Source organism: Sminthopsis crassicaudata, chromosome 1, assembly GCF_048593235.1.
Source record: "Sminthopsis crassicaudata isolate SCR6 chromosome 1, ASM4859323v1, whole genome shotgun sequence".
In the NCBI taxonomy this organism is placed as follows: Eukaryota; Metazoa; Chordata; class Mammalia; order Dasyuromorphia; family Dasyuridae; genus Sminthopsis; species Sminthopsis crassicaudata.
In genome coordinates this window covers 304,753,940-304,766,941 of record NC_133617.1, presented here as the reverse complement: position 1 = coordinate 304,766,941, position 13,002 = coordinate 304,753,940, and the positions used below count along the sequence as shown (strand labels likewise).

The following is a 13,002-nucleotide window of genomic DNA, read 5'->3' as shown; positions in this document are numbered from 1 at the left end:
TAGACTGCAGGCTTTTCTTTGTAAAAACACATAAATTTTAATAATGTAATGTGAAATGTAAAAAGAAAGATTCTTTTAAAAGGTTAAAGTTGATAAGCCTTTAACTTAACTTTAAAAGAAAATAAAGATGAATCTATACCCAACTGAGGAAAGTAAAAGCAAAACAAAATATACAAATAGTAATTAATGCCTATATTGCATAAAACATAATAAAAATTTACTCTTAATTCTTTCTTTATTATGGGGGAGAGGAATGGGAGGATAAGGAGGTAATAGTCCTAAAACTCAAACCAAGAAAAAAGATAAAATATTTTATCAATAGTGAATGTTGACGGTAAATTTTTTTAGATTTTAGCACAAAAGCAACAGAAATTGAACAATGCACCAAAAAAAAAAAAAAAAAAAAAAAAAAAAAAGTATGATCATCAAATTAGATTAATAGCAAGGATGTAAGGATAGTTACAATTAATTGGTATTATAGATGGTCAATACTACATAATTATATAAACAGACTCAAGAAAGTATTTAAAAGAAAACAATGTTCATCTTTTGCTAGAAACTTTACAAACAAGAGATATAGGACTATTTTAATAGAATTACATAATACTGATATACAAAATAGCATCCATATATCAGTCAGTCAAATTAAATATTTACTATATATGCCAAGCAGTGGGGATAAAAAGAAAAGTAAAAAAAAGTCCCTGTCCTCAAGGAATATATAAAGAAAAAAAGGAAAAGGACAACTAGATAGGTACAAAATACACACACAGAATAAATACAATATAATCTCAAAGAAGACGACATTAGGAACTGGAAGAATGAGAAGGCCTCCTGAAGAAAGTGGCCTTTGAGCTTAGCTTGAAGGAAGACAGGACAATTAAAAAGCAATGGAGAAGGGAAAAACTGCAATGGTGACACTGTGTTGTGTTGGATGAAGTACAAGTAAGTTGACAGAGAGAAAAATAAGGTTTAAAGCTGAAACGGTAGATAGGAGACAAAAAAAACGACTTTATATAATTTAATATACTTGTTCCTAGAGGTAATGAAGAGGATTAGAGCTCACTGAGAAAAGGTGGGGTGACATGGTCACATCTTAGTTTTAGAAAAATCCTCTTTGCAGTTGAGAAAACAAGGAGAGACTTGAAGTTGAGGAGAACAGTGAAAAAACAAGTATAGTAGTGTTCTGATCCAGGGTGATGGATACAAGTGAAGAGAAAGGAAATGTCTAGGGGCAACTAGATGGCACAGTGAGTAGAGCACCAGCCTTGAAGTCAGAAAGACCTGAATTCAAATCTAGCTTCAGACACAACACTTCTTAGATGTGTGACCTTGGTCACACTTCGGGGGAAGGTGGGGGGGGGGGGGGAAGGAATGTCTAACAGAGACCTGGGGAAGGTGGAAATGAAAATATTTGATAGTTGACTGGATATATGTGCGAAAGTGAAGAATTAAGAATGATACTAAGAATATGAAGTTAAGAGTCTGGAAGAACAGTGATATCCTCTACAGTAATAAGGAAGTTTGAAGTAGAATATAAGATTTAGGAGAAGAGATAATGAATTTGGATATGGACATGCTGAGTCTGAGATGACTACAAGGATATCCAGTTTGAGATGTTCAGCAGGTAGGAAGCTCAGCAAAAAGACTAGGATTAGATATGCAGACCGCAACACATCTTCATGTAGACAATTGAACACAGGGAAGCTAATGAAATCCACAAATGAGATAGTACACAATGAAAAGAGAAGGAGTAATAGAACAGAGGTTTGGGGAACACCCACGGTTAGTGTATAAGACATCAAAGTACTAACAAAGTTAAGTAGAAGCAGAGAAATAACCAGTCAGAAGAACCTGGAGAGGCAAAAGTCATGAAAATTCAGGTGAATGACATAGTCAAATGCTAAAGAGAAGTGAGAATTAAGAAAAATGCTATTAATTTTGGCAATTAAGTTATGCATGGTTAACAACTCTAGAGATGATAGTTTTAGTTTTATAATTGGATAGGAAATATCAACTGTCTCTGATATTGGACATACAGGAAATTAACACACACACACACACACACACACACACACACACACACACACACACACACGTACATATAAGTATGTATGTATGTATATGTATATATATATATATATATAAAATCAAAGAGATACCACAAAAAACAAATGATAAAATCTGAAGTTCTCAAAATAATTGCAGATTATTAAATACTGCAGGAAGATTGGTATAATTCCTAAGAAAAGTAAAATTAAAACAATGCTATACTCCTCTGACATAAAGGAACTTTGTAAAGACAAAAAAGTTAGAAATAATCAATGTTGAGGGAGCTGTGGGAAGAATAACACATAAATATGTTAGTGGAATTATGGCCTGGTCAAACTATTCTGAAAAAACAATTTGCAATTATGGTAAAAATCTGAGTTAAATGTTTACAAATTCCACTAAAGGAGCATAATGAGGTCAAAAACAGAGAGGTTTAATGTATAGACACACATATTCATGAAAACAGATTTCTGAGCTAATAATATACCATACTAGAAATAGTGTAGGTATCCACTGAGTGGGGAATGACTAAACAAACTTTAGTATAAGAATGTAATGGGATATTAATTTGCTAGCACTAATAAATATAAGGAAAAAAGAAAAACTGGAAGACAAATTATCCATGGAAAAGACCCATCATTAAAAAGAACAGCAATAATGGAACATAGTTTGTGTATCTAAAAATCAAAGAGGTCCCCAAGAAAGGTAATTCCAAGATAGAACATACATTACTAAAGACTAAAGTATACTAACCTGAGAGCTGATAAAAGAGTTTTGTGGTTTCTAACTCACAACAAAACCAACCAAAATGCTAGTCAAATAAAATTTTTTTCAATACAAGCTACTGGAGGTTTTAAAAAACAAATAAACTTTGGCTCAGATATCAGAATGGTTCATTAAGACTTTTGTTCTGTCATCAACAACAACTTTCTCTATAAATGAGTCTTTCACATTCTGGAATAAAAATTATGCTATTTTTTTTTTTCATTTAATGTTATTCTGTATAGCTGTCATCTTGTGTTTTTTCAAAAGCTTTCATATGTATTCCCAAATGCAACAACAATGAAAAGATTTTTTTAAGTGCCATGAAAAGTGTTGTTTTTTTTTACCACTTTCACAAAACTTTCCTGTATTTTCCTCATCTAGAGGTAATTATTTCTTTCCCCCTAATCTTGCATGTCTCTTTGTCATATTTATTTGTTCTTGTTATCACCCTATATATTGTTTGAGAGTAGGGATTATGACATTTTACATTTTCCAATTCCCAATGCTGAGCAAAAACAACTTGTAAGTATGGATTTAACAGATTTTTTTTTTTTAACTGAAGTGAAATAAAGCTTATCAAAAAATGGAAAACATGTGTGTAGCACAGATTTCCATCAATCCGAAATCAACAAGTCCATAAAACCGCCAGATCTCAGCATGAAGACATTTTTATAACTCAGGACCAAGTAAGAAAAGAGATGTGAACCTAATTTCAATTTCAAAAGCATAATTACCTGGCAAACATCAGAGCGGATACCAGTTTTCCAGAATCCTTGACTACTCAGTTCCACAGTCACCTCTCTTCTCATTGTATTCTTCTGTCGAATTTTCTGCAGAGCTTCCTAGAAAAGAAGAACTAATTATAACAGCAATTCAATCAGGCATTTAAAAAAATATAGAATACTATAAGACAAAGTCACCCTTGTCTAGTAAAAGTTTAAGATAAACATAAGCCAAAACTTGCTTAATCAAAACTTTTCCTTTTGAAGAATGAAAATTAAATAAGTGTAGGGTTATGATATTAGACTAATAAAATACTTTGTTAACACTATTTTTTTTAACTTCATCATGAAACAATTCAAGATTTTTTTTTTGGAGCTAAATGTCTAAATGAAGTGATAAGCATCCTTCTTGGATTCACGAAGCAGGATTCAAAACCAGTAATTTTTGTGAAAAGTAGTTAGCCACTGAATAGAGCTGCAATTACTAAAACAATTGGTTCCACCAGACCATATTCTTCTAATAATACAGGATTCCTTCTGTAAACAACCTAAAAACTAAAATGCTTACTCCATAACTCCCAATAAAGTGATGAAATCTAAAATTTTTTGTCAGAACATGAAATGAACCTGAACAGGGCAAAAACCTTTCCATTTTAATACACTCAGAGACTTATTTTCTTTCAGTTGTTAAAAAAAAAAAAAGTTGTACCAAATATGAAACCTATTTCTTTGCAGAATGTATTTGTTCTTAAAACTGAAACATAGACAATAAATCAGTACTATTTAGTTAGAAGTTAAAAAAAAAAGTTTCACTTATTGGGGCAAGGGGAAGACAATGAATAAATCTATTCTGATAGATTGTCAAGTACTGGAGACTGCCTCCTGCAATTTCATATAAGGAGCAAGTTGGGTAAGTAATGCGTAACATTACAGGAAATCACTTTCATGTAGAAAACTTGTCTGGGCACTTAAAATACCAAGTAAACAATTATTTTTCTTAGGAAAAAAATACCCTACACCAAGATAAAATCAAAATGGGTTCATGATTTAGACATAAAGGATAATATTATAAGCAAATTAGGAGAGCAAGGGATAGTTTAACTGTCACAATTCTGTAGAAGGGAAGAATTTAAGAGAGAGAGAACATTATGAAATATAAAATGGATAATTTTGATTATATTAAATTAGGAAGTTTTTGCATAAAAAACTCAATGCAGCCAAAATTAGAAGGGAAGCAAAAAGATGAGAAACAATTTTTTACATCCACTCTTTCTGATAAAGGCCTTACTTCTAATACATTTAGACAACAGATTTAAATTTATAAAAATACAAGTCAATCGTCAATTGACAAATGGTCAAAGAATATAAACAGGCAATTCTGAGATGAAAAAATTCAAGCCATAAAATTGAGTAAATGCATATTGATTGGACATCTGAATAAGTTGAGATATTCGAATGTAATTGTGCTATAAGAAATGATGAACAGCTGTCTTTAGCAAAGCCTAGAAAAGTTCACATGAATTGAACTGAGTGAAGTATGCAGAACCAGACTAACAAGACTGTGTGATGATAAATTATGACAAACTTAGCTCTTTTCTGTTGTACAGTGATCTAAGACAATTCCAACAGACTTGAGATGGAAAATGTCATCCACATCCAGAGAATTATGAAGACTGAATTTGGATGGAAGCACATTTTCACTTTTTTTTTTCCCTCTCTTGTGGTATACTCCTTTTGTTTTGATTTTTCTTCCACATTACTAATATGAAAATATGCTTAAATTACTGTGTGTATATAAAAATAGTGAGTAAAGAAAAAAGAAATCAAAGCCATCTATATTCATATGAAAAAATGATCTGAATTACTACTGATTAGAAAAATGTAAACTAAAGCAACTTTGAGGTTGACAGGTCACTCCTATCAGATTGGCTAAGATAACAGAAAAAGAAAATGATAAATATTGGAATAGATATGGGAAAATTAGGAAACTAATGCACTGTTGGTGAAGTTGTGACGTGATCCAACCATTTTGGAACTATAACCAAAGACTATAAAACTGTGCATATCTTTTGATCTAGTAATGTCACTACAGGTGTATTCCAAAGAGGTAAGAAAAAAAAGGGAAAAGAACTCATATGTACAAAACTGTTTGTAGCAGCTTTTTTTTGTGGTGAAAAGGAAATAGAAGATGCCCATCAATTGGGGAATGGCTGAATGAGTCAGAGCATATGAATGCAATAGATTACTACTGTGCTATAAGAAATAATGAGCAGGCAGACTTCAGAAAAACCTGTAAAGATAAATATGAACTGATGCTAAGTGAAGTGAGCAGACCCAAGAGAATATTGTACAAAACAAGATTTAAGACAATTTCAATAAACTTGTGACAGAAAATGCCATTCTTATCCAGAGAAAGAACTATAGAGACTAAATGAAGATTGAAGCATACTATTATAACTTGTTTTGTTTTTTCTTTCTATTGGTTTTCCCCTCTTGTTTTGATTTTTCTTTCATAATATGATTACTATAGAAATATGTTTAAAATTATTGTACATGTAAATTACTTGCTCTCTTGGGGAGGGTAGGAAGAGAAAAAATTTGGACCTCAAAAAATTTACAAATTGATAACTATTTTTACATGTAATTGGAAAAAATAAAATACTAGTAAGTGAAAAATTTTTTTCCTTAAATTAAAAAAGAAAATATGTCTCTCAATAATAATAATTATATCAACATCTTAATAGTAATTATGGGGAATAACATTCACTCCTTCAGGAAACAAAGTAAACTGAATAAAACCTAATGGAGGACAAAAATGGGATGGGATTAATCAGGGATGCTATTTTTTCCCCCCTCAAAAATGCTATCCTGAAACAATTGACTAGTTCGTCATTATTAATTTTACAGCCTTAACATACCTCTCTCTGTGCCAACTTTTGCTTGTCAGCTTGTTTGACTTTGGGGCTGTTTGCCAAGAGGTGGCGGAGCTTAACATAGCTTTTCCATAGCTTCTGATACCTAAAGAAAAGGAGACAGAAAGATCACTTGGTCAGTATGTCAGAACTTATACACTCAAATTAAGGTGTTAAGAGCGGGAGGGGCTAAACTCTAGCTCAAGAATATGAAGTAACCTCTGCAAGGAGACCTCTAGTTACTAATCACTCTGGCAGGCTATACATTTATTCCAAAAAGGTAACATTGCTCAAAACATTTTCTGGAGTTTGCCTTTTGAAGTCTCACTCAGAGCTTGAAGCACATTCTTCTGAATATTTTAAATGACAGCAAATATTTGTCCTTTGTTCTGTTTTTCAAAGTCACAGTGATCCATAAAATTGCTTAGCCTAATCTGGTTTTTAAAAAGTGATGATTTTGAAACTGAAAGAAAATTTGTTTAAAGGATTGAGATTTTATTGTGTGATGCTTAAACTGGCACTATAGATAATTTCAAAGGAAATTTTAAAATATTTTGAGCTATGGCATATTAATAGAGTAATGATGGCCTAACAAACTTACTGCTTTAAAGAGGAAAACACTCATATGAATGGATCAATTATTTTATGTTCATTATAAAATCAAAATACTTAACTACTCTAGGATAACTTAAAGTCTCAAAGGTAGTAGTGCAATCCAATTATACTTATGGCACAGTAATCTGGCTAGGTCATTTTTTAACTGAAAATGAAACACAAAAATCTTTTTCATGACAATAATAGATTTATGAACAGGTCATTATGGAGTAGTCAAATATTTATCAAAACTGATCCTTACTAAATGAAACTATCAAAACATACTGGGAGTCAAAGGAATACATGTTTTTTATAAATTATATAAATTGTCATCTATTTAGTGTCAGTGAAAATTAAGTTGCATTTCACTATGGTTTTTCTGACAAAAGAATATTGTTCTTGAAAATGTTTTCAAAATAATATTTTTCTGCTACTGAATCTTCATTTCTTTTAGCTAAAGATGTTCCTTTTGACAAAAGGCCTCTATTATCAACAATTTCTCATGGTGTAGAGAAGACTAATGTTGAGGGAAGACTGGGCAAAATACTTTAAAACAACAAAATGTCTTTGTTCTCCTCCAGACTAATATTCCATTTAAAATTTTTAATCTCTCCAATTCCCTTTTCTCATTAAGACCACAATACTCTTGCAGTGCAACTATTTTCACAACTAATAACACGCGTGCCACAATTGCTAAGACTGGAATCTTCAACTCCCTCACAGGTAAAATGTCTACTTTAGTCCACGCTATTGCCAAGTACAAAGCAGCAGCAAGATCAGTGAAGATTAACCTTACCCAAGATTATCAACCGAAGAAGCAGGTTCTCTAATTCCCAATTACCTATTCTGAACTAAATATTTTATACCTCAAGGACTAAATTTTAATTACAAGTTAGAGATACAATTTAGATTTCTCTATGGTAAGTGCCACATCTAATTATTTATACCTATCCTTGTCTCCCACTGTCTGGTAGGGGAAGGAGCCAAGCATACCACAGCAGGTTCATTTCATATTCTTTGCAATAGATTTGAAATAAAAAAAATTGTGGACATTTTATTCTACTGTAAAGTTTACAAAGAATTTTATATCAATTCTTTCATTTGAGTCTCACAAGAACCCTGTAAAGATGCAGGTCTTATCCTTATTTTGCAGATGATGAAAATGAATCTCAGAAATTAAGTGACTTGTCCACAGACAAAAACAAAGAATGCATCAGAGGTTTTTTTCTTCCAAATCTATTTTATCTATATCTTGCTGCTTCTCCAATGTAAAATAAAAGACATGCAAGAAATGAAAAACGGTGCATTCTTCTTCCTTCCCCCAAAATTGATTCTCTAGTTAAAAGCTTAATGTAGCTTTTCCACAGCTTCTGATACCTAAAGAAAAGGTATCAGAAATATCCTGCCCAAAAATTGATTCTCAAGTTATTTTGGTACAATTAGTAAAGAGATTTCACTTTAAGAATCATTTTAATTACAGTTCTGCAATTTCATTTTGAGTACTAAATTAAAAAAATTAAAATGCTATAAACAAAGCTTAACTTCAAACAAAGAAAAAGTTTTAAAATCCTATATAAACTATGAAATTAGAATAATGTTGACAGAATTCTATAAAAAAATAACATAACTAAGGCAGGAATTCCAAAGATGTTAGAATAAAATTTTAAACAACTGAACATATAGAAAACAAACTTATTCTGGTGATAACAACACATCAATCAACAAGCACATATTAGGAGCTTACTATGTGCAAAGCACAAGGGATACAAACAAGAAAGACCAAAAAACAGACCCTGCCCTCAGAGAGCTTACACTCTAACTGAAGAGACAACATGTAAATACAGAGGTACATACAAAATACATACAGAGTAGATGGAAGGTAACCTTAGAGTGGTAGGCTCTAGCAGCTGTGATGACCGGGAGCAGTCTCCTGCAGAAGGTGGCATTTGAGCTGAGTCTTGAAAGAAGCTAGGGATTCTAAGAGGTAGAGGTGAGGATGGAGAGCATTCCAGGCATGGGGGACAGACAGTGCAAAGGCACAAAATGGGAAAATGGAGTGTCATGTGTGAAGAACAGCAAGTAGGCCAGTGTAGCTGGGACTGTGGATTGCATGGAGGGGAGTAAGATGTAACAAGGCTGGAAATGTTGGAAGGGGCCAGATTGGAAAGTTTTGACTGATAAATAAAAATGAAACTGCAAATGTAGAATAAGGTCTATTTTAGACAGCTTTTAAAAAGGGAGAGGGGAAAGGGGCAAGGCATAGATACAAAAGTCTCTCTTTGGTGGAAAATGAAAAGACTAAGACAAACATTGAGAAGGATATCTTACTGAGGGTCTCCTGCATAACTCAACTGGGCAGGGCGTATTCCAAAGTGGACAATAATTGGAAAAGTAATCACATCAGGGTTGAATTGTTCCCGATCCAGTTGATCAATACGCACTGAGCTAGGTTTCTAGAGAGAAAAATCAGAGCTTTTTACTTTGGTAAAAGTTTCACTTATCAATAATGACAGAAGGATAAGAATTGAAAATGAATCAATCTTTTTCCTAAAAATTCCTGACTTATTAAAATGTTATTCAAAATGTAATTCACATAGATTGAACTTTATCTCTATAAGTAGGTCAGTTATTTGATATAATGAATGAATCCTTTTAAATGTGAAGGTTTCAAAAGGGCAGCAATCAGACATAATTTTTCTTAACTTCTTCAGGAACTAATAAAAATTTTCAGAAAACAAGATATGCAGACTAATCTGCTTTAATTTTACTTTAGTTACTGGGGATACATTTCCAGATTACATATAAGTGGGAGCATGCACAAAAAAATAAGTTCCCAGACTCCTTATTCTACTTCCCACTTATAAATTAGGTGTTATAGGTGAAAAGTAGCAAGTTCAATTTATGTTAAATTGTACTGATTTCAAAAGGTTAAAAAAAATCTGCTAGTGTCAGATAATCAATAGAAAGCATTTTTTTAGCACAGCTCTAATTTCCTATAACTTTAAATCCTGTTACCTTACTAATTCATATAATAATTGATGGAAAATGTTAGGAAAAAACAGAAAAGCATTTAAAGTTTCTAAAAGTTCCATTCCTTTCTTTTACACTAAAAATTGGGGAATTTGGTGGCAAAACATTTTAAGTTGTGAATGTACTTAGATAACCAAACATACCATGCCAGGATTGTTAACAATCATCCCTTTGCATTCCTCTGCATATTTCTGCCATTCAAGTTCTTCCCACTGAAGCATATTTGCAATCTCCTCTTCAGGCACTAAAGCTTTGTTACATCTCAGCAAATAGAGTAGAATCTGGTGCATTGATAGCACTTCCTTTCCTCCATCTTGTGAGAGAGAAGGAAAGAAAGAAGATAAAGGCAAGAAGAATTTTTATAATACTATAGCCTTAAGTGGCATTTTTTTTTAAAAGCATGCTAAAATGTTTTTTTATGGGCAATATACATTTTAAATTGTTTATCCAGGTGACAAATAGGAAGGAACACATTCATTTCATTGATGAATACTGTTTATAAACAATTTGTTTTACTAAAATAGCAATAAGATTATTAACAGTTAGAAACTTTTATTTGTTAAGCTTTGAATAATAAAAACAAATTTTCTTCATAAAACGAATTTTGAAGAAGCAGCTTAGAAAGCCTCATGTCTCACTTCTCAATTATAGGTTATAATATACAAACTTGTTCTTTTTATTACAATAGTTACAAACTCTTTGGAATTTATAGTACTTTCCTAAAAAAAAAAAAATGCAAGGATTTTATGGGACATTTATGGAGTGAATTAATTATTGTTATGTTATGGACTAATTCTTGTGCTAATTTGTTGCACCTGTCACAATGAACCAAATGGCTTTATACTACTATAACTGTGTAATCATTCTATGAACTAAACACAAGGGAAAGTCAAATGTTTGCTTGTACAGAAATATAAATCACCAAGATCAGCTACTGGAATTTCATAAGGAGTGAGAGTGGTGATGATGACATGGTTACACCAGCAATTTCAAAAAAAAAACACTTTAATGGCTGAATGGAGGAGAGATTGGAATGGATAACGATGCCAGCTTGTTGGCAAACTATTTCAGTAATCCAAAAATGCGAAAATGAAGGTCTATGACAACAGTGGCAATGTGAAAAGAGAGAAGAGGGCATTTGTGAGCAATGATGAAAAGGCTATTTAGAGACTAGTATACTAAATGGTGTAGTCAAATAAGACCCCCCCCCCCGAAAATGAATTATGGACATAAATTAATACTAGTTAGCTAGTATGTATCATTTTGAACAATGGCAACATTATTGAAAAAACAATACTTAGCCTCCCAAAGGTGACTTTTCAAAGAAAACATCTAAATATAAAAAGTCTAAGACATTTGTAATTCAAAATTCTTTAATCCAGGGATTTTTTTTAATTAAAGCTTTTATTTTCAAAACATGCATGAATAATTTTTCAACACTGACCCTTGCAAAACCTTGTGTTTCAATTTCCCCACCTTTTCCCCCATCCCCCTTCCCTAGATGATAAATAATCCAATATACATTAAAAATGGTAAAAATATGTTAAATCCAATATATGCATACATATTTGTATACTATTTTGCTCCATGAGAAGCATAAGATAAAAAAGGAAAAAAAATGAGAAAGAAAATAAAATGCAAGCAAACAATAACAAAAAGAGCAAAAATGCTTTGTTGTGATTCATACCATTCCCATGGTTCTCTCTCTGGGTGTAGATGGCTCTCTTCATTATTGCACAAGTGAAACTAGTTTGAATCATCTCAATGTTGAAAAGAGCCATGTCTATCAGAATTGATCATCTTATAATTTTGATGTTACTGTGTATAATGATCTCCTGGTTCTGCTTATTTCACTTAGTATCAGTTCCTGTAAATCTCTCCAGTCCTCTCTGAAATCATCCTGCTCATTGTTTCTTATAGAGCAGTAATATTCCATAACATCTATATATACCTCAAGTTATTCAGCCATTCTCCAACTGATGAGCATCACTCAGTTTCCAGTTTTTTGGCACTACAAAAACAGCTGCTACAAACATTTTTGACATGTAGGTCCAGGGTTCCTTCTTAACAATATTCTTTTTATATATTCTATTTACTGGATTACTTTTAAATCAGTAAAAGGTTAAATTCAAAAGCACACTACCTCCCTCTATCTTCCCTAAAAACAATTAATAATGCTTTTAAGTCCCTGCTGTTTTAGTCAATGTCAAAGGCAGTAACTATTGTAGAGATGAAATCAAGCAACTGTCACTCAAGAAGCTGTGTAATCCAGGGCCATAGCACAACAGCAGAAGACTAAGAAAATAAAGTTCTCCTCAAAATCCCTGGCAAAATCAACTGGTTTAACATATTTTCCTCAATGGAAATGATACTAAAGAAAATGGATCACCATTTACTTTACTGAGAATCATAATGTCTCAGTATTTGAATGTAAGGGAATAGTATTGTTCTATAAAAAATGATAAAGAAATGACTGATTTCAGAATAGTCTGGAAAGACTTACATAAATTGACGCTGAGTGTGAGCAGAACCAGGACAATATACACAGTTACAGCAAAGTTGTGTGATGATTAGTCCTTCTCATCAAAACAGTGATCCAAGACAATTCTAATAAACATTGGATGGAAACTGCCATTCACAAATTAAAATCATTTGCATCCAGAGAAAGAACAATGAAGGCTGACTGGATCGAAGAAAGCTATTTTCACCTTTTTTTTGTTATTTTCTCGTGGTTTTTCCTTTTTGTTCTGATTTTTCTTTCCAAACATAACTCATATGGAAATATGTTAAATATTGGTTGTACATGTATAACCTCTATCAGTTTGCATGCTGTCTTGGGAGGGGAAGGAAAGGAGAGGGGAAAAAAAGAAACTCAAAATCTTACACGAAAGTTGAAAACTATCTTTACTTATAATTGGAAAAATAAA

At 32.2% G+C, this 13,002-nt stretch overlaps 1 protein-coding gene across 7 annotated transcripts in view; it reads right to left on the bottom strand.

Annotated features, from left to right (window-relative positions):
* DROSHA (drosha ribonuclease III) overlaps positions 1-13,002 on the bottom strand; it is a 107,967-nt gene that overhangs the window by 48,284 nt on the left and 46,681 nt on the right. For 6 of the 7 annotated variants that reach the window (XR_012484366.1, XM_074279070.1, XM_074279069.1 and 3 more), the window contains 4 exons: positions 10,219-10,388; positions 9,374-9,498; positions 6,458-6,557; positions 3,552-3,659 (listed from right to left, as the gene is read on the bottom strand). Coding sequence is in view for 6 of the 7 variants with exons in the window: in XM_074279070.1 (XP_074135171.1) it covers positions 3,552-3,659; positions 6,458-6,557; positions 9,374-9,498; positions 10,219-10,388 (503 nt within the window). In the remaining variant the exon portion in view is untranslated. The remainder of the gene's footprint in view (positions 1-3,551; positions 3,660-6,457; positions 6,558-9,373; positions 9,499-10,218; positions 10,389-13,002) is intronic. The other variant, XM_074279068.1, reaches the window with a different exon arrangement.